Consider the following 22,153-nt stretch of genomic DNA (forward strand, 5'->3'; position numbering starts at 1 on the left):
ATTGTGCTTCTCTCCCAGCACAGAAAGAGGGATGGCCTCAATTGTCCAGTGCTATGACTAGCCACTTCACTGCTACCTCAGAGACAATATCTTTGCTTTTAATATGAGGGTGCTTAAAACAAAACTACTTCATTTGATAGAGGCAGAATCTGCACCATAGAGAGGTTTAGTAACATGTCCAAGTCCCACAGCTAATAAGTAGCAGAGTCAAGGCTAGAATCCAAGTAGTCAGGCTCCAAAGTCGGTAAACTATAAAGCACTATACTTTCCTACTTCTAGGGGTGAATATACAGTCCTAAGTTTGAATCCAAGGAAAGAATTGCATAAGTACAGTCTACAGAATTACATGGCAGCAGAGCATGGAAATCAAGCTCAGTTTCTGTAAAATGACTTCAAGTAAAATCTTATTTCTGTTACTTTACAGTTTATTTACAGTTTATGTACAGAAAATACAGTTGTTTTCACCTGGCACAAATAAACAGACATAAAAAGAGTTGACAGAAATTCATTGGTAATCAGCAGTAGAACATTAGAGTAAAGAAATCTGATTCAGTTTTGTCTGAGTAAGTGTAGGAAGAGGAGAACAGGTTCATTCAACTGTCTGGTGGCCACAGAACACTTAAGTAGCAGAAACAACACTCTAAGATGGATCAAAAATAATCCGCGCTTTCGGAGGAGTGCATCTTGGTTAGTGAAAAGATTCAAGGTTATAGAAGCACTTGTATATACTGAGGGAGAAAAGTATCAGGGGATTCAAAATAATTGTCTTTATTGAGCTAAAAGACAGGCATATGTGATTCACTATGGCCAGAGTGTTTCTGAGTAACTCCCACAGCTTAATGTTTAGAGGCAATAATCCCTGCCGTGGTTGTCATCAACATTTTAGGGACACTTTCTTGAGTAAGTGCTTGTTCTTGTGTGTCTTTCAAACCTGCTGTTGCATCACATTCTCTCCAGGCATATTTTCAGACGGGTAGGCCCAGTTTTTACTTCTGCCTGGGCACTTGTAGATTGGTGCTTCATTTGGGTTGGCAGGTTTTTGGTCACCTCCTTAGTATCAGTTTCAAAATCTCCCTCTTGGATCCATTCCCAGGAACCCATCCCCATTACCAAGATTAGCCAAGGCTCTCGTAATTCCAGTCTCATTCAGATCCTTGCTCCTTTATTTCCTCAGAAGAGAAGTTCAACTGCACAGAGAGAATTAAAACCAGTATGTAGAACCTGTAGACAAGCATGTTTCATTCAAATGGTAAAAACAAACTAAAACATTAAAAAACCCACCTAACATTCCTCTCAAAGAAAGAATGAGGCATTCAAGGATAAACTGGACAGTTGCTTGCCAAAGATGATGTAAAGCACATTTGAGCACAGATAGGTTATTGAATTAGATGACTTCTAGTCTCAAAATCTAAGGATTATATAGTGTGTGAGAACTCTGTGTTCCTGTCAGTGGAGAATGGATATAATTTGAGTATCCGCTTACTAAGATTTTTTTTGGTTTCTGTAAAAATCAACTAATAACATTTGTCAAATTAAAAATATTTCTACTTTAAAAGGAATACATTAGCATGTTTCTTTAGAATTGCAATTTTTACCGACAACATAAGGACATGCCATAATTGATCTAAACCCTGTTTGTTGCCCTTTCAATGTCATTTATTAATGCAAATTATACTATTGGAAAAACAAAATATTTCTAGATGTGGTTATTATTTTTGTTTCCTAGGCTGCTCCAAGAAAATACCGTGAAGTGAATTGGCTTAAATAATGGGAATTTATTAGCTTACAGTTTTGAGGCTGTGAAAGTGTCTAAATTGAGGCGTCATAAGGGCAATACATTTTTTTCCCCAAGACCACTGTCAGCAATCCTTGGTTCCTTTATTATATGGGAAGGCACATAGCAACATCTGATGGCATCTCTCTTCTCTTCTGGGTTTTGTTGATGTCAGTTTCTTGCATCTATGGCCTTCTCTCTCTCTGTCTAACCTTCATTCTCTTATAAAAGACTCAAGTAAGAGGATTAAGACTCATCCTGATTGAGATGACACCTCAACTGAAGTAGCCTTATCACGAGGTCCTTCTTGTAATGTGTTCATACCCGCAGAAATGGATTCAATTTAAGAGCATGGTTTTCTGGGGCACATACAGTTTCACCGTTATTATTTATAGTTTCATATGCTGGCAGTCAATAGGCTGTACACATTTTGTTTTATGTTTGGCGTTTGGCAAAATTTGAATTGCTGCAGATACTTAAAGGTAAACTTGAAAAAAACGCAGGCGCATGGAACCCTCTTCCTGTGAGGAGTGTTTGAAGTTTGGCCCCCTGGATGGACTGCAGCTGGACCATGCATATTTTCCATTTTTCTTCAAGAGTTGAAAGAAAGCATTTGTCCATTCCTAGGAAGCAGAGATGATAAACCCATTGCAACTTGATTATAAGTTCTTTTGGGCCACGGATGAGGTCTATGCATGCTTAAACCCACATGGTACCTTTAGTCTCCTGCACCTGGTAGACATTTAGAAAATACTTGCTGAATCGTTTTTTCTTGAAAATTATGATATTTTAACCCCTTCTTTTTGTTGCTTTCCTTTATTCCCCCATGCCTCATTAGGAAAGAAACAGGCTAGGTGAGATTGTTTAGCATTCAACTTTATCTCCAGATACATTGACTGTAATGTAAGGTTTTTATTTGATTTGATTTGGTAAGCCTACTATAAAATGTTATTTTTGCCTAAGTTATTTTGACTAAGCCGCTGTATGCCTAAGAGTCCAGAAAATATAAAGCAATTTGTATTTTTTATGCTAAACCAATAAAAAATTATATAAAAAACAATATTACATGGTTTTACTGGGATTTTGTAGTACTAACTGTGAAACTCTTTGACAGAGACATTCCAGAATTACCAGAGAGAGAAGAAGGAGAAGGAGAAGAAAGTGAACTTCAGAATGTAGCATATAGTAATTGGAATCAGCCCAGGCGGTAAGAACTCTTTATATCTTCTGCCCACTCGATGGATATGTCGATTAAAAGATGGAGATGTGTGATTTCAAGTAGTGCATTACTCTCTGCTGCTTATGACATTGGGCAAGTTATTTACTGACCCTAAATCTGCATTTCCTCATATGTACAGTGGAGAAAATAATGTCCACTACACAGAATTAAAATGTATGCATGTTACATGTATGCAAGGATCTGGTGCATAGAAGGGACTAAATAAAATTAGGGTAAATTATGTGTAGGTAGTTGGAATGTGTAAATACTATCTGTAAAGTTTGATCTTAGGTATAACTTCAAAAGTTAATTTAAATTTTATCTAGCCTTTGTTGAAAATAGGTATTGAAACATATCTATGAAGGTAAGCAGACTTGTTATCACTGGCTGAGTCTATTCTAAACCATTCTCTGTCTGGCACCAATTTCATATATGACAGAAAAGATGACTTTCCTAAATATACTCAGATACATCACCATGTATCACTAAGGAATATCAATGTGTTCATGCTGAATAAAGTCAAATACAGTGTAACTGGAATTTTTAAGTCCCAATTATTCACCCAGACATGAGGTGGATGATTTATGAATGCTGGAGAAGTGTAAGACATGAATCCTGTCTTCAAGGAAGTTATGATACACTTGGATAGGTGAGATATAGAGACACATGCAAATATTAAAGAATAATACAAGGCATTTTGCATTAAATGTAAAATGTAAATAATCATTGGACACCCTTTCCAAACAGATCTAAAGCTGACCATCATAATGGCACCTTGCACTACTTAGTAGACCCATAATATTTGTTGTACAATAAATAAATAAAATGCTCAAAAGAGAAGAATTTCAGAGATATAATATAGTTTGAAGACTTTTTCCTGCCCACAAAGGAACTTGAAGCTGCAATCTCAAAGACACAGTAAGCATTTCCAGCCATTTAAAATGAGTTTTTTATTAGAATTCTTCAAAAGCCATTTAGTGCTCTTAAAAACTTAAGGTTTCTCTACTACATTGCTCACACTGAGAGAGGATATGCATACTAGATCTGTGGCAGAAAATATAAAATAAAATGTTGGGCTTCCCATTTATTTGAAGATGGAGGTTCAAATAAGTTAGATGAAATTATTTTGTGGCTAATGATCATAATTTTGTTGGGGGACATTTAGCACAGGAAAAAAAAAGATAAGTTGGCCTGTTTTAATAGCAACATTATAGGAAGGGTTGTTCTAGAGGGCAATATTGCAGTAATGGTTGGAATCAATAAGAACCATGCTTGAATTCCAGCATCGTCTTTTTCTGAGTTGAGTTTCTTAATCTCTGCTGAATCTCAGTTACTCTGTCTGAATTATAAGAGTTAATAATAGAACACTTTAGACTTTGGAGAAAATTCTATATGATTCATGTAAAATCCTTAACATAGTACCTGGCACAGAGGGAGGGCTCCGTAAGTGGTTGGCCTCGTCAAAAATAGTAATTTTCAGTACTAGCTAAGCAAAGAGGAAATGTTAAGCACAAGAATCATGAAATTTTCTTCCAAGAAATAATTGAGTGTAATTTCTGGAAGAGAAGATTTTTATACTTTCTCCTCAGTTTTATCCTTCACATCAGCTGAATCGATTATCTCTAAAGGTGGTAACTACCATACATGGAGAATATATCTGAAGCTTTCACAAACGCTTCTAAAGAAGGTGCTCCTGTACTCATTAACATATATAAAGGCACTAAGCTCCTCTTAGGGGAAAGGTTACATCATGAGATGAGGAAGCTTACCAAGATAACCAGTGGTTTTAGTAAATGGGGAGCAAGTGTCAGAACAGGCTTCACAGCTCTGGCAATGTGCTGGGATGTTCATTCATGCAGTCAACAAAAATGGACCTTTGTGGGGAATAGAAAAAAATAACTTTCAGCACATTCTTTTTTTTTTTTTTTTTTTTAGAGAGGGAGGAAAGGAAGGAAAGACAGAGAAGGAAGGGAAACATCTTTAAACATTTTCTTGTTTTTATTATATTTTGTTTGTTTGTTTGTTACATGGGCTGGGGCCGGGAATCGAACCGGGGTCCTCCGGCATGGCAGGCAAGCACTCTTGCCCGCTGAGCCACCGCGGCCCGCCCTTTCAGCACATTCTTAATAAGAGGTATTACTCTTTTATCTTGCATGTGATTTTCATTTACATAATTGATATCATACTGTATGTGTCATTTTCCAGCTTGCTTATTTTTCTCTCAACCCTGTTTTGAGACCTACCGAAAGATCTAATTCATTCAATTTAGTTTGAATTGCATTGCTTTCCAGTACATGAATAGACTACAATTCATCTATTCCCAGATTAATATTTTGGTAGTTAGCAGTTATTCATTACTGTAATTATGTTGTTCAGTCAATATGCCTATTCCCTTATGCTTTCATATAAGAATTCATCCCGGGTGTATATCTAAAAGTGGAATTGTTGGCACGTATGTTTATATGTATTTTTTTTACTTCATTAAAAGTTGTCAAATTGCTTTTCAAGATGGCTGTCCTTGTTTTTACTTCTTTTTCCAGTATGAGAGTTCCATCTCCCCACATCTTTGTTACTACAGCATATGATCATTACAAAAAAATTTTTTGTCAGCCTAATTGGTAGAAGAGGGTACCTTGTCTTAATAAATGTATAGGTATAACAGGTTCAAGGGGATGAAGCTTATGTCTTTTCACTTATCATATTGATTGAATTTTATTTCTTACTTCCATTTCTTCAGTAATCGTCATCATCATAACAAGCATTATTGATTGCTTACCATGTGCCAAAGCTTTATTTTGTACTTTACATATATTAATTAATTTAACCCTCATAGGAGATTAAATCAATTAATTAGGGACTGTTATCTCCATTTGACAGATGAGGAGAGTAAGACACAGAGACCAAATGAGTTGGATGGGGCTATGCAGTTATTAAGTTGCAAAAGACAGACACATACCAGGGTGTTCTGGTTTCACAGCTCAGACAGCCTGGCTTCAGAGATGAATTCTCCCTTTGACTTTCTGAATTGTATGCTTTACATATATAGGTTTCTATACATGTATAGGTTTCAAGGAAGGCTGACATTTTTCCATGAGATTAACTCTGAAGTGAACACGTTCTATAAAACGTTTCTTTTATAGGTCTCCTTTCTCTTTCCCAGGCATGTTTACCATGTTCTGTGCAGTGAATAATGAGTCGGCTTCCTTAGCACTGTTGGCATTTTGGCAGCACTGCCTTCGGTTCATTCTCCAGTGCTTTAAATATTTCGAGGGAGCATATATGAAAAACACTTTACTATCCATGGAAAAACCCCATGTAAGCATCAGTGCTATTATACAGAGATTACTTAACCTTTCTGCATCTCTCCTCTTCTTTGTAAAATGAAGGGTTTTTATTATCCACTTTTAGAGATGGCGTGAGAATTAAATGAAAATGTATGTAACTCATTCGTTGCTGAGCATACAATATGTCTTTAATAATAAATGTTTGCTGCTACTGCTGTTATTTTTATAATTTAAAAGGTCATAATAATAACCCTTTCTAATTTACACCACAATCACAAACCACCCTAAGGAGGCATTTTCTTACTTTTATTTTTTACTTTATAAGAGAATAGTCAAGGCATCCCACCTATTTTTTCTTTTTCCTTAAATATTTGCATACAATAACTAAACTTACTACTCTGCTTTGCCAGTTTGCCTTAGGGACTGCTTTTAGAAACAGAGAAATTAGTTGTTTTCTTTCGTGGAATTCCTAGAATGAGAGAATGTTGAATAGAATTTTTAACTAGTTTAGTAACACAAATTTCATAAGATCAAGGATCATGGTGAGATCATTTCACACTGAACAGGTGGGATTCCTAGGATTATACATTTCCAGTTGAAAAAAAGTACTGGCAAAAGTAAAGATTTTGCTCATCATCTGTTTTTATTTGATCTGTTGCTCAGTCCTCTCACTCTGTCTGCGGAGCTCTTTAATCTACCTTTTCCCTCTGGGACCTCCATTTTTCAGGAATCTTTGCTCCACACCTTCTCGTTTGGAAGCATGTCTATCAGTGTTAGAGCTTGTTTAGACATGCTCTTTTGTTCTATTTAATAGCAACATTGTCTTTCTCCGTGTAGATTGGAGTGCATCAGAGAGTCTTATCATCCCTCTCAAAGGCCTCTGCTTTGTATCTCACTGTTCTCTTCCCTTCAGATGCTCCCTCATCTTGGCCAAACTCCTTCTTACTGCAGATCACCTTATTCATGCATCCCAGCCTTTTCACAAGCTATGCACTTTGTAATTTACTCATAACTCTTAAGGCTATATGCACACATTGTATGTGAGTCCATGTGTTTATTAGATGGGTGGGTGTAGTGCTTTCTGGGTAGAGGAAGTAGCAAGTACACAGGCCCGAAGGCAGGATCATGCTTGCTGAATCTCAAGGAACAGCAAGAAGAGGAGGTGGTAGCTGGAGTGGGGAGAGGGAAGCAGAGAGAGTGGGAGATGAGTTTAAGGAGGTTCTGGTGAAATCTCATTAGCCAGTGTTCTTCATACCCTGATTATTAGTTTCCAGGTTTGTCTTGGCAAAAAAGACTTCCATAGATTAAGTATTGATGTAGCATGTGTAGAATGTTCTTTCTGTTGATTTGGTCGCTAAGCTCAGAAGCTGCTGTCTTTTCAATAGTAGCTGAGTTTCTTGATTCCATAATGTCTACAATATTAGAGCTCCTGCCAAATTATACTTTGACCTGGGTCTGTGTCCCAACCTGGAGTTTATTTACTTGTACACAAGTCAGCTTCAGAAACACATTAGTACTTATTAAACCCTACAAAACACAAAAATCGGGAAGATATTTAAAACTATCTTGCTTTACCATTGGTAAACTTTAACAAATAGAGCAAATAGTTATTTGCAAAATGTGTATAAATAAATTTTATTCCATTGCACTTTAAATTAATTTTTCTAGGGTTGAACTTTGGAGAGAACCAAACAAATCCTTGGGCATCAGCATTGTTGGTGGACGAGGAATGGGGAGTCGTCTGAGCAACGGTGAAGTGATGAGGGGCATTTTCATCAAACACGTTCTTGAAGATAGTCCAGCTGGCAAAAATGGAACCTTGAAATCTGGAGATAGAATAGTAGAGGTACCCTCCAATAAACTTTCTGTGCCAAAACTTTTCACCTGCTCCATCTCCTTTACCAAGGAACTCATCATCCTTACACTAGTTACTTGACCCAACATTAGCATAACATATGTTCATGTTTAATGCATTTCTTATTATTTGTTTCTTTTCATCCATATTTTTCTCTTTGGTATGTGGTGACAGAATGAATATGTTGATGTAGGGACTTATGTTTGGAGGTATAGCCAACCATTTTTAAAAACTATGGGCCCTAAGGTAAAATAATTAAGTTTTTTTGAAAGAACAAAAGCAAATTTCTCAAAAAAAGAGAATTGTTTAAAATTAAATGTACATACACACACACACAAAATTTATGCATCACGGTTGTGTGGTGGTTCAGTGGCAGAACTCTCACCTGCCATACTGGAGACCCGGGTTTGATTCCCAGAGCCTGCCCATGCCAAAAAATAAAAAAAATATATTTATATATGCATCATAACTAAGTTTTCCACTGAGATTGTATTTCAAGAAATACTTTACTGCTATCATTTCATTGCATATGAACTTCATTGGATGCGACTTTTTTTTTCAAATGAGTCTCTTTTGGTAAAATCATTTATGTTAAAACCTTGATTACCCATGACGTAAATGCTTTCCCCTTGGACCATGCACAATTTTCCTCCGTCTTCTTGGTTCTATGCCATTCGCCACTGAGAGGGGTGTGTGTGTGTGTGTGTGTGTGTGTGTGTGTGTGTATGCATGTGTGCAAATGTATATTCACTTTATGCACACAGTAGAAGCGTTTGGTCAAATTGTACCCTAAACCCTTAATTTAAAGCGAAGTTTAATGTATTAAATAGACTTTTCTCTCACAAGTCAACCACTATTTACTCAACAAATATTCATAGAACAACTGTTGCATTCCAGGTGCCATAACAAGTTCTGGTCATCCCACAGTAGACAAGGTACACTGCCTGCCTGTCACATGGGAGAGACCTGACAAGTAATCAAGTAACTTCAAAACCCTGTGATACATAGGATAAGCATAGTTTAAGAGAACAGAGAATGGGGTACCTGACCCAGCTTTGCTGAGTTTTCAGAATTTATAGCACCGACTGAAAGAGTTAACTTCCAAATAGAAACCAATCATTTAATTACTATAGTAATCTTTATATTCACTTTATACAAATGATGGCCTCTCATTTTCTAAAGCCAGTATAACTTACATATTAAAATGTCTTCATTGGTTATGAGGAGATTATAACATAGCCACCATGTTCACAACAAGCATTTGGGGATTGATTTATTTCTGCCTTTCTTGATTGATTGTCTCTTATAGCTGCAGAAGGAGGAAGAGTGAAACTTGAAAAAGAGGGAGGAACATGTCTGTTTTTATTTCCTGTGACCATTTATGAAGAAGAATGAAGGACTTTTTCTTTCCTCCTGCATCCTCGTCTTTTATTAGATGGTGCCATTAGCCTCTTTCAGAGAGCTCTTTTTTCAGTGGGAGAACTATCATTTCCAATTTTAGATTTATCACAGTGCAGTTTGCCTTATGCATATTTCACTATTAAATCCTTTGACCTATAAAAGGATAAGAAATATTTATTATGATTCTTTCTAGAAAGGATTGATTATGGTTTGTAACAAACTGTTAGTTAAAAGTCTTTTGGGAGTTAAAGCATCCCTTTATAATTGAAAGGAAGGAATTGCTTTGCGTTGTAAAATACCAGATTCAATTTAGCGTTAATTTATAGAGTTCTGTTATGTGCAGGGGCATCTCCAGCAGATAAGTACGCCGTAGGCATCTGTAAACCTGGGGATTCTAAAACATGCCTCTGCTAAGGGTTTCTGAAGATTTATATAGACTAGATGAGTAGAAACCTGCAAAGTATTCCATCCTGAGTATAGAATTCTTTGAACTTGTGCAAAGATACTTAACATCATTGTTAAATTTGCCTGCTATTGGAATATGCAGTTGATGTGAGTACTGACTCTTGTTCAACAAAAATGTTAGAAGTCATTTTCCTTATAAACTGAAACTGGTATTATTCTTATTCTATCATCCAAATATCAACGTGAGGGAAATTTTCAACAAAATGCATATAATATAAAATTTTTAAAGGTGATAATGTTTTATTCAAAGATCTAATCAATTTTCTTTTCCAGAATTGTGTCCACTCTGATTTTGCTGTTTTAGTGTATTATTTCATAACCTGGTAGTTTCCTAACAGGATTAGCATTTGGCCTTTCAAACTATTTTGATTCTTATTCATATAATAAATAAGCTGAGCTGATGATCATTCAGGCGAGCTGTGGTTATTAAAAACTTACAAAATAACTTTCATTTTCAAGCTATTTATATGAGAATTACTAACAGACACAATTTCTTGGCTTTCAGCTCCTTTCATGTCTACTGCAAAGATCTTTTTGCATAACTAATCTTAACATCACCTGATTGTTCTGGACGTCAGAATTTTGTTTTTAATTTCAAACCTCTCTGTGCAGAGAGAAATACACAAAGCATCACCCACCCATCCCCTCAAATCAGTCTACGATGAATTGGATAAAAACTAGTTCAGTACCTATCATACTGAAGACAATGCTGCTAGGCAGTTCCCCTATAGGATGTCTTGAATGATGCCGATTTATTTATTTGAAGGAACAGCTGAGCAAAGAATGAAAGCCGAAGCAAAGCCTTCCTTCCAGCTGTTTATTATTCCAATTGATTATTGGACACAGATGTCTGTGTCCGAAACTAGGGACCACAAGTCTGCTGGACAGATGAAAAAGTCCTGGAGCCTCATAATTAGCCTCAATTATTTTCGATTCTGAAACAGATTTTCCAGGAACCTAGCCAAGGATCTCAATACTCTGGATCCACAAATTGTTCTGTTGTTCTCAAGCTTCTTGTAATGTTAAGCTGAGGCCTTCCATTGCAGGTGGATGGAATGGATCTCAGAGATGCAAGCCATGAGCAAGCTGTGGAAGCCATTCGGAAAGCAGGCAACCCTGTAGTCTTTATGGTACAGAGCATTATAAACAGAACAAGGGTAAGCAAACCCAGAGGGCAAGGTAGGCCTCTCCCAACAGTGTCCCACTTGGAATCTAGTGCAGCAAGGTCCACATTGTCTCTAAGCAAAGATTGATCCTTGAAATCTCAAAACACTTGTTAAAAGTTTGTTTTGCTTTTTCTGAACATAGTTATCCTGGGAATTCCTTCCACCATGTTTAATATAAAGTCTTGAAATCTGTTGAAAACATACAGAAGTAGAATTTTTTGGTGGCCATAGTTGTCTAGATGGATCATTATTAGTATTCATTATAGTCACAAAGTACTTAATTTGTTAAAAGGAACACATTTAATAGTCCTGACTTCTAATGGGAGATCCTAGGCAGCCAGAGATCACTTTTTCTTTATAAATGTATTCTCTAGACAAAATGTCCTGCTTTTGCCATCCCAACAGTGAATGCTCTTTAGTTTATCTTTATGACACTGATCATGAAATTTCCTCATTATAGATTCTGTTAAACTATGTTTATTTGCTAATGATTTCATAATTGCTATGCCCCAGCAATGTACACTTCATAATATCTTCCCTTTGTGAGCGAAAACCTCCTGATTCATCACAGGTTAAATGGCTGTCAGAATATTTTGTAAAATGTTTTAATGAATGTTAATACAGAAGATACTAAATAAGGCTGTGCATATTTGATGTGTCTTGATGCCACAGTTGAAAACTATGCCAGGAGTTTAAACCAATTTTAAAAAATTCCTTTCTTGATGAAGTAAAAAAACTTCTCTTTCATGCACTTTCATTCTTAAGCATATTTGGATCACTGAAACCCTTTTAGGGTTTATGTTCCCTTTTTTTCCCCCAGAACCATGTACATTCACTCAAAGGTTTGCACACCAGTTCAGAGGAGCTGCCAGATCTCCTGAAGCTCCTAGGGGCTCCACTTTGGGATTTAATAAGAACCTTATGATACTGATTCTCTTTTGAATTATCTGGTTAGTAGCTTTTAGGGTTGGTTGTCTTTAAGATAAAAATGTCTACATACGCGAGAGAAGTTATTTCTTAAAAAATTAAAAACTCAAAATGTGTAAATCATTACAAAATACTTTAAATTTCAATTGTTTTAATTACAAACTTAAGCTATTACTACTCAAATGATGGAGAGAAAAAGTAGCAAACAGCTCCGTAGATGATGTCAGTAAAAGAAAGTTGTCAGTTCTCTGTGCCATTGAATACAAACGGTATGACTGGATTCATCTTAGTGTCCCTTCCTGTTGTTGTCAAGACAGGTGTAGTCCTCTCTGGGTTCACAGGAAGGGGTTTAATAGTTAATGTAAGTAGTTATCTTCACATCTGCGGTTCTTAATAAAGTCAGTTGTTTATTGTTAGGTAATAATTATCCATTCAGATGAGAAAATCAGTCAAATGGTAAGGCTGCATCATGCTGCATTCTTTATAAATGCTATTCAGTTTGTTTAAATAATTACAAGTCCTTTTACGTTTGTTACCATTTGTTGTGTCGGACACAGACGCAGTGTGATAATGTTGGCAAATGGCTGTTTAAGTTAAAGCTATTTTTTTTTGAGGGGGGAGTTTATTCCTTTTTTTCTGTTTCAGTTTCAATTTCCAATTTTTATTTCATTCAGGACAATATTGTAAATTGCTGAGTAGTAATTCTTGATAGTACTTGAAGAATTTTAATTACAAACATTTCTTTCAATGCCAGTCACATTTTCTTAATGAGCTGAGAAGATATTTTCTTACACACCTGGATAATATTCCTATTTTACAATCTGACTTATAATGATGCCTGATTTTATGTTATTATTTGCAGGATAAACCTAGCTAGAATGACGTGTTTAGTCAAGATAAACTCATTTTGCTTTGGAAATTTAGAATTAATTTTGTATTTAAAATGAAATATAATTTGTTTTCAATGATTTACTTCCCTATGATGATAATCATGTCTCTACTAAATCTAAAGGGAAAAAAATCATCGGTGTATATACTTAAGAGTCTCTTTATTTAAAAAAATATATTTATCGAGAAACCTTCACACACATACAGTCCAACTAGAGTATATAACCAGTGGCTCACAGTATCATCACATAGTTGTGTATTCATCACCATGAGCATTTTTGGAACGTTTGCATCACTCCAGAAAAAGGAAAAGCTCATATATCTCATATTCCTTACCCCTCTCTCTCATTGACACCCAGTATTTAAAGCTACCCAATTTTTTACCCCTTATTCCCCCCATTATTTATTTTTTTAAGCTGTATTTTTTTTTTTTTTACTCATCTGTCCATACCCTGGAGAAAAGAAGCATCAGACACAAGGTTTTCACAATTTAATGAGTCTGTTCATGTTAAAAGCTTTATTTGTGGATGCAAGATAAAACGTCTAGAAATCTTATATGTAGACTGGAAAGCCAGTGAGTCTCTTTAGTTCATAAGCTGTTCAAGAGCCAGATCTTCCCAGAACTAGCCCTGATAATTCTGCTAGCGAGACCACATTGTCAGACTGAAAACGGGCCCCATGAATAAGAGCTAAAGAATGTTTTTGTCTCCCCTTTGACTTTTCTTAGTTAATAACATCTCTGCTTTTATCATCCCCCGGGACTATAAACAGAAGTTTAGTCCCTGATTTTTTTTTAATAAGAAATATATTTTGTTTCTGTAAATCTTTACCTAATAATAGAGTGATCAGCATTTCATCTCTTGTGCTCATGTTGTACTTTTATTCTCCGCTATCAGGGCCAAATTCTAATCCTATATGATCTGCAGATTAAAAAAACAGAGAAACTAAAGCTTTTTTTATAGTTAAATATTCTATGTCTTGACATTATGGTTTTGTTTTATAGAACTAAAGAGGACATTTGAAACCTAAAAGTTCCCTGTATGAGAGTTAAAAATAATCCCCAGCCTCCATTTATATGATTGAGTTATTTGACTTCTGATATTTTTCATCTCTGCCTCCTCATTTCTTCCACAGTATTAAATGGTCATGTTCTTGGCGCTTTTTGTCTTCCTTTTTGTAAAGCGGGAGTTGACATTTTAAACTGAAAAGCAGAGAGAAAGTTGAGACGAGCAGAAATGTCATTGTGTCCATTACATTTCCTCATCTTCCCTCTGTAGGAAAAACATTGGAAGAAGAGCAGTTTGAAAGGGTAATGTGGCAAAAGCTTTAGTGCAGACGTCCTGAGGACAGAGTCTTTCCAAAGTGTTCTCCTGCAAAGGGTGCTGTCACATGATAACCTCTCCCTACACTTGATGCCTGCCAGAAGGACTTTTTTATAGAGAGAAGTAATACAAACATGTCGTCGGGGCCAAAATGAATTTTAAATGCCTGCAATTTCATCCCCGAAAGATATAGTCTATAAAAGAAAAAGATAGCACTGAGAGAAGAAGGAAAAGCATTTATTCTGCTAAGGAAATTACTTTTTTTTATTTTACGAAAATAGTAAATTCTCTCTGGCAGTTTTCATGCCTTTAATATGTACATCAACTGCAACAGGCTTGGCTCAGGGCATATCACAGGCAAACCACAAAATCTGTGAGAGACACCCTAAAGGCAGGACTTCTAATATTATTCAAAGTCTCATGAACTCTGCAATAATATGGGTAATTTTGTAGGAATGCTTTTAAAACATGAATCTCCATCTTCCTACTGTATAAAATGAGGGCAGAAATGGAGAACATCACTTTACTAGTGGTTAATTTCTTCAAAAATTGCTGATATCATCCTTTCTTGTAAATTCTATTAATCTGAAGCAATCTCGACATCTATTGAATGTGTGAAAAGTTGGAAATAAGATAACAGAATAATGCATCTTACCAATAAATTGGCAGGCAAATGTTTAATTCATGTTATGGAACCAATAGACTGTTTTATAAAACAAACACAAAATTAGCTTTTGAATGTAAATGCAAAACCTTTTATGGTTTTCATTTTGAAACATGTTTACTGATATGCAGGGAGCATATGCTAATATACAAAGTAGGTGATATTTATGGGCATCTGCCTGTGATAGTGAAGACATTCCGCAAAAATTAAAGAAATTTGAGGTCATAAAACAAACTAGTTTCCTGTGTGGTATGTGGACAAATTTAGAATTGGGTGAAGATCCAGATAGAGACAAACCTTTAATTTAAGATGTTGTTATTAATAACTAGATCTGACAGGCTCTAGTTTCACATGAATGGTTATTTAAATGAGTAAGTACTTTGTCCCTAACACTGAGTTGTTTTAAATACATTTCTTCTGCACTCAGGCCTCTTATGTTTCCTTTTAGAAAGCCCCTTTGCCTTCCTTGCCGCACAACCTTTACCCTAAGTACACCTTCAGCAGCACTAACCCATTTGCTGACTCTCTCCAGTTCAACGCTGCCAAGGTTGGATAATGTCCTTTGTCTTGCGATTGCCTTTTGCGACATTTTGTTCTTTGTTACTACTGTGTGGTTGTCCCAGTTCTCTGTTTACTAAATCTGGACAGAAAAAAAAAACAACCCTGTGTGTTTGGAGTGGGAATGCAAATTCTTTCTTAAGTAAATTGTCCTGCCAGAGCATATTTCTTTTATAGCTAGAAAGTAAATGGCCCTCTGAAGAGTAAGGAATGAATAATTGTTGAGTCCAGTACATTTCCTACATTACAGTATGATTTAAATTTCCTGATATTTACATTTGTTTGTTGCCAAATGTATGATCTTTCAAGCATAATTTCTTTAAAACTTTATATTGGTTTAACTCCTTCTCGATTTCTGCAAGGTGGTCCTATAAGCTCTTTTAAATAATCACATACATGCAGGGTCTGTTGAATATTCATAAAGTGTGTCCATGTAAATGCCAGAACCAAGAAACATATTTTTTTTTTTAACAATTTGCAAAACTATGCTTGGATATTCTCCTATTCTGATAAAATTGTAAAACAAAATTGTAAAGAAATTTTACAGGAATTTACATACCATAATTTGATCTTGAAAAGGAAGCAAACTGTCAACAATTTCTCTCCGGAGGCATTTTATGAATATTCATGGTATTGTGAAATGAATAACCGAAGATGCTGTGTCTGAAGGAATGTGTTTTTGGTTACTGTAGGAATTACAGAATTCAAGTAGAGTTATCCTCCGTTGTTCCCCAACTAACCCTTTTGCTCCCGCACCATTTAAGGTTTGTCTCAGTGTGGATTTTCGTGAATAAGTGGGTGTGTCCCATGTTCTCTGTGTGTGTGCCTTGTGCTCAGTGTGTACAGTCATGGCATGGAGTGATTTCGAAGTGCACTTTTCATTTTTGCCAATGAATCCTAAACAATCTTTGTTAAAGAGTTACATTTTCCTTAATACACGTTAGGAAGAGTCAGCCACAAGCCAATCACATGGTCTCAGTGAAAATGAGGTTGTCACGAGTAGTAAATGGAACATTTAATCTGCCTTTTAGTAGCTACAAAATTGTATTAGTTTTATGACTTAGTTACATTGCACCATTTCAGTTTACGCCTACACAGTACGTAAATGTTGTGCCACATACCTTAACCAGAAAACTTCTAAATTATGTCCCCTTCTTCCCATATCTTAGCATGATTAATGAATCTTGATTCAATCAAATGAGCATTTTGGTTATTTATTTGTTTATTTCTACTGGTACTTTGTTAATTTGAGAGATTCCTGGCATAGCATTTGGACTAATACCAAGGGTTTCATTTACACTAATGATTTTTTTGTCTGGTTGGCCACCGGTGAATAAGCCAAACATTTTAATACACAGATTCTGTAACCTGGAAATCTATTTCCATAAGTCTTTGTCAACTAGCCCTCTTGTGCTTTACCAGAAACATAGTAATTGAGGTCTGTTAGAGTGATTTTGAGGTAACTGAGAATCTTAAAGTACTTTCTGAATCATCATAGAAAGATCATACACAATGCCAAATAGTTTTGGTTTTAGGTATAGTTTGATATTTTGGTTCTTGGCATCATTAATAATCCCTAAGTGTTTGTAAGTGCTGTCATTTAATATGTTTTCATCGCAATTTTTTCCAAGAAATACACTTATAAAATAAAACAAGGTGTATCAGACAGGTCTCCATGCAGGAGAAAATCTCAAATAAAAGAATAGGCGTTAGGGTCACCTTCACAGCAGGGTTAGAACTTTAGCTTGGAGTCCTTTGCCCTTGAATTAGGTACTCTCTTACTATGGAAACTGGAGGAGGCAACAGCATAAATGGAAAGTGCATTGGACTAGGAATTAAGCAAAAAGAAGTTTGCAGTTTTGAGCAGAATCTTTCACTTCTTGTGACCTTGTGACTTAAAGGCCTTTCAAACTCTAATATTCTGTTTGATAACCTGTAAGAACTTGATGATACCAAGTCCTTTTATTGAAAGTAGACCTATACCCTTAAGTAATAGCAAGTATGTCGTGCTTTGAATTTGTATGAAGTGTTTTCTTGTATTTTCACATTTACCCTTGTGGGAGCTAACTTAGCAAGGGAACAATGGTATTGTCCATTAAAATCATGCGCCTCAAATCCAAGTCCATGTACTCTGTGCCAACAAACTGGCTGCCTTGGTAGATGAACCTGCGCATGTTATGCTCATTTTCATGGATTTGTGGAGTCATTTGGAGAGAGGATTCAGGTAGCAATAAAGAATTCTTTATATATAATCTCACTAATAAGCTTTGAAGAGTAATTTCTGTATTAATTAATTTGTTTTTGTTTGTTTTAGTTGCTTGGAAGACCTTTCTAGAACCCCAAATCTTGCCCAGATCCCTGCACATTTATGAGCACTTTTGAATGGGGATTTTTTTTTTCCCCAAAGGGAATATTTATACAATTTTCTGTCTTTTAAGCCTTCACATTGAATAAGTCATGGGTTTAAAAGAGTAAATAACACTTTATTGAATTGTGCTCTGAACATAATGTTTTGTTTAGTATATTTAACTTCACCTGAATCCTGTCTGGCATTACACAGATTTGTGAGCTTTCCATTTTTTGCTTATGTGTTAGAAATTGTAAAGCCAGTTTTTGTTTTTGTTTTGGGGATTTGACTCTTATTTTTTCCTTCCTTCTTTTAAAATTTTCTTCCTTAGATTGCTCAGACCCACTTCATTCTTCTTACTCCCACAGGCATCCAGTCAGTCAGAGTCAGAGCCAGAAAAGGCCCCACTGGGCAGCGCGCCTCTGCCCCCTCCTTCAGCCTTTACAGAAATGGGCAGTGATCTTGCACAGTCGTTGGCAAGTACAGTCTCAGAAGATGTTGACAAAGAGGATGAGTTTGGTTATAGCTGGAGTAAGTTATCTTTTTGTGATGCATGTAATTCTAAGAAATACTAAAATAGCTCTGGGTTTCTCAGGGCTGATGCCCTGGATGAATAAGTATGTTTTAACTTTATTTAAAGCAATTTTGCGGGGAAAAAAAATACTGTTTGTTTTGCTTGAATACGATACACATTCCTGAGGCATGAAATCATGTTCTTTCTTGGCTTTAAAAAATACGCATTCCTGTTAAATTCAGCTTTGCCATTTTTATGAAAATTTAAGAGGACGTGGCACTAAGAAGTAAGTCCTGGATCAGCCAACCTGTGGTCTTGGACAAGTCAGCGGCCCTCTGTCAGCCTCAGATTCCACACTGTAAAATCTTGTTAATATGGCTCTTGAACTTCTAGTATTTTTTATACTAAGACGATAACATGGTATAATTTTTGAGATCACAATTTTGGGCATTTGTCAAGTGATTTGCCCCCTCTGAGTTTCTGCCTAGTGATCACCCCACCTCTTAGAATGCAGTTCTTCCCTCGGGGTGCTCGCATGGAATTAGATGATGTGTGAGGAGTCCTGTGCACAATGCCTGGTGCTGCACGGAAGCATTGAAAAGCAGCTGTTACTCTCATCATTGGGGTGTCTGTATTTTCTAAGGAAATAAGTCCTTTCACAGGGAAATAGTATACATTTAGCCAAAAGTTATAAATGTGTCATTGTCTAAAAAAAAGTTTCATTTTAAAAATCTGATTACTTCCTTTAAGAAAGCTATGGTCCATGATTTTAGAAAGCACACAGTATCCAAGTTGTGCTGTTAGATTCTAGAAGGTGTGAGGAGTTGGTAGTTTCTGAAACTGATGTTTTTAAGGATCAATATAGGTTGCATGACATTACATTTTCTGAGAAATGATTCATAAAGTTTGCAGTGTTCTTAGTCCATTATGAACGAAATTGGAGTGCATTGCTAATTCAGTCAAGGTGACCAGAATGTACTATGAGGAAAACATGAACGGAGATATTTCTGTCATCTATAGTCATTTAACAAATTGCCCCAAAACTTCATGGCAATTTATTAATCTCTCAGGATTCTGTTGTTGACTGGGCTCATTGGCTGAATGTCCAGGATGGCACACTTACATGGCTGCTAGCTAGTGCTGACTGTTTCTGGTTACTCATCTGGGGCTGTGGACACGTGGTACCCTCTCCAAGTGGCTTGAGATTCTCACAGCTAAATTCTGAGAAGGAGTCCCAAAGACCAACCATTCTGGGAAGCAGGAAGTAGAACTGCCAGGCAGTTAAAGGCATCACCTAAACTATATAGAGTTACTGTCACCTTAATCTGTTGGTTACAGCAGTCAGTGCCCAGTCAGAGTAAAGCAAGTGGAGAATGGACTCTACTTCTTACACATGTGGTGGGGGGGAGACATGAATGATCCCATCTAACTAGGACCTGATTCCCAAAGCTAGGATAGGTACATTGATTTGCTGACATTATATTCTTGTGCATTAAAATAAAACAAAACAAACAAACAAAAAAGAATGCTCCCTTTATTCTGGATACATCTACCAAACATCTGTCCAATGTGATTTCCAGTATAGATTTTCTTCTGGGACAAAAGCTTCTGTTGACCAATATATGGATGTAGATATTCTGGATAACAGTTCTGTCCCTCTTTGCAAATAGGTAATATTCTCGCTTAATCACAGTATTTTGAGTGTTTAGTAAATGTGGTCGCTCCAAGGCAAACTAATTCATCAGACACTGTACTGTCTGCACACTGGATGCAAACTAATTCCTCAGTTTGTACTCCTTATGTCCAGGTCACCAGCCTGTTTGGCCTTTCTTAAACTGCCTTGATTAAAAATAATGCCCTTTTGAAATGAAATGAATAGTTTTCTGTAGTAAGGCATTTGGCTGTAGATTAAGTCTTAATACCAGGTTTTGTTTTTGGTGTTTTTTGTTTTTGGTGTATGCATGTGTTGTTTTTGTTGTTTGTATGTAGAAAATATCAGAGAGCGTTATGGAACCCTAACAGGCAAGCTGCATATGATTGAGTTGGAGAAAGGTCACAGTGGCTTGGGTCTAAGTCTTGCTGGAAACAAAGACCGATCCCGAATGAGTGTCTTTATAGTGGGGATTGATCCAAATGGAGCAGCTGGGAGAGATGGCAGATTACAGATTGCTGACGAACTTCTGGAGGTAAGTTCTTATGGAAAACTCGGATTTCTTCTTGATGAACCTGATGAAGTAATGGTGTAATGGAATCATCAGTTTACAGAAAACCCACCTGGACCTCACACTGTGACTAAGAAAACTACAGCTTACCTAATCAGATAAATACATGGCATCAAATCTGGCTCCAAAGCAGCTTTCTTCTCAATAAACGGTGTGTTCCCATTAACTCCCATTAAAACGTCATGACTAGCTGAGAGGTTTCAGAGTCAAGAGGTCATCCACGACTAACCCGAGAAATAATTTTTCCCTTGAGACAGTAATAGAGATCACATGGCAAGACATTTTTGTGTGTGCTGCATTTTTACTAGGAACTCTTATTAAGCCAAATAACCAATCAAACCCCAGTAATAAGGTTGACCCTCTGAACACTCTTGAAGTGAATCCCTAACGGTTTAAGTGATGGGGGTAAGGTGAAGTGGGGTCGAGGTTAAGGCTAAGCAACAAAAGCAATAACTCAGCCCACCAAACAAAATAAATTTGTGGACCATAACTTCCTAGCATTTAGAGTTGTATTTGCATGTTTTGCATGTTTGAACTTGCATGTCCTGCCTTAATACCCTTCACCATATTTCTCTGTTGGCTAGTGCAGCTCAGTCAGCAATGGCTGAATGACTAGATGGCTGAGCCGGAAGTTCCTTCAGGTACTGTGCTACTTAGGCACATTCTGCCCAAATCCTGAATCCCCAGGCATTATTTCTCCCAGTGGTCTATTCCAGGACTTGCATTTTAACTGGGAAAGGTGACAGCAGGGACTTTCCCAGGTTGGTCTTTGCAAGCCACAATGCTTCCACAGAGCCCTTACTTGTAAGGAGCATGCCAGAAGTTCATTGCCTGCTGGGACGGTTACTTTCTAGATCCCTGCAGCAGGTCCAGTGGTGCCTTTTAACCCAGCAGTCCATGGTTACCAGAGTATGTGTGTATCATTTTAACATTGGCTTTAAACATGAGCATCATTTTATTCATCATCAAAAATCAGGTTCATGTTCTGGGAAGAATGTATACAGAATTATTTTAAAGTAAGAAAAATAAGCTTTTCATAGCTAGATAAGATGATAAAAATTTATCAAGAATGTTAAAAATGATAAAAATGAGGTGAAAATTCCAGACTCAATTAATAATATTTGTTTCACGTAGATCAATGGTCAAATTTTATATGGAAGAAGTCACCAGAATGCCTCATCAATCATTAAATGTGCCCCTTCCAAAGTAAAAATAATTTTTATCAGGTGAGCATTTTCTTTTGTTGGTTTTCCTGATATTTTTGTCAGTCTTTCAACTCTTGAGTTCTTTTGAATTAAAATAAAATATTTGTAAATATGTAAGTGTTGTGGATCCAGGTCGAGTTAGAGAATTTTTTTTTAATAATTCCACATTAATAATGCCACATTAAGTAGGAAAATGAAAATGATATGAATTATTATGATATGCTGATTTTTTTTTACTTTAGAAATAAAGATGCAGTGAGTCAGATGGCCGTATGTCCTGGAAGTACTGTAGAGCCTTTGCCTTCTACCTCAGAGAATCTTGAAAAGAAGGAGGTATAAAAA

The 22,153-nt window shown here is 36.3% G+C and overlaps 1 protein-coding gene across 9 annotated transcripts in view; it reads left to right on the forward strand.

The window, feature by feature from the left end:
• Positions 1-22,153, forward strand: part of MPDZ (multiple PDZ domain crumbs cell polarity complex component) — a 181,164-nt gene that overhangs the window by 121,694 nt on the left and 37,317 nt on the right. For 5 of the 9 annotated variants that reach the window (XM_077148179.1, XM_077148181.1, XM_077148187.1 and 2 more), the window contains 8 exons: positions 2,889-2,981; positions 7,946-8,123; positions 11,045-11,155; positions 15,414-15,512; positions 18,239-18,401; positions 20,374-20,570; positions 21,741-21,832; positions 22,054-22,144. In XM_077148179.1, the coding sequence (XP_077004294.1) occupies positions 2,889-2,981; positions 7,946-8,123; positions 11,045-11,155; positions 15,414-15,512; positions 18,239-18,401; positions 20,374-20,570; positions 21,741-21,832; positions 22,054-22,144 (1,024 nt within the window). The remainder of the gene's footprint in view (positions 1-2,888; positions 2,982-7,945; positions 8,124-11,044; positions 11,156-15,413; positions 15,513-18,238; positions 18,402-20,373; positions 20,571-21,740; positions 21,833-22,053; positions 22,145-22,153) is intronic. The other 4 variants (XM_077148183.1, XM_077148184.1, XM_077148185.1 and 1 more) reach the window with 2 other exon arrangements.

This window comes from Tamandua tetradactyla, chromosome 2 (genome assembly GCF_023851605.1).
Source record: "Tamandua tetradactyla isolate mTamTet1 chromosome 2, mTamTet1.pri, whole genome shotgun sequence".
NCBI classification, from domain to species: domain Eukaryota; kingdom Metazoa; phylum Chordata; class Mammalia; order Pilosa; family Myrmecophagidae; genus Tamandua; species Tamandua tetradactyla.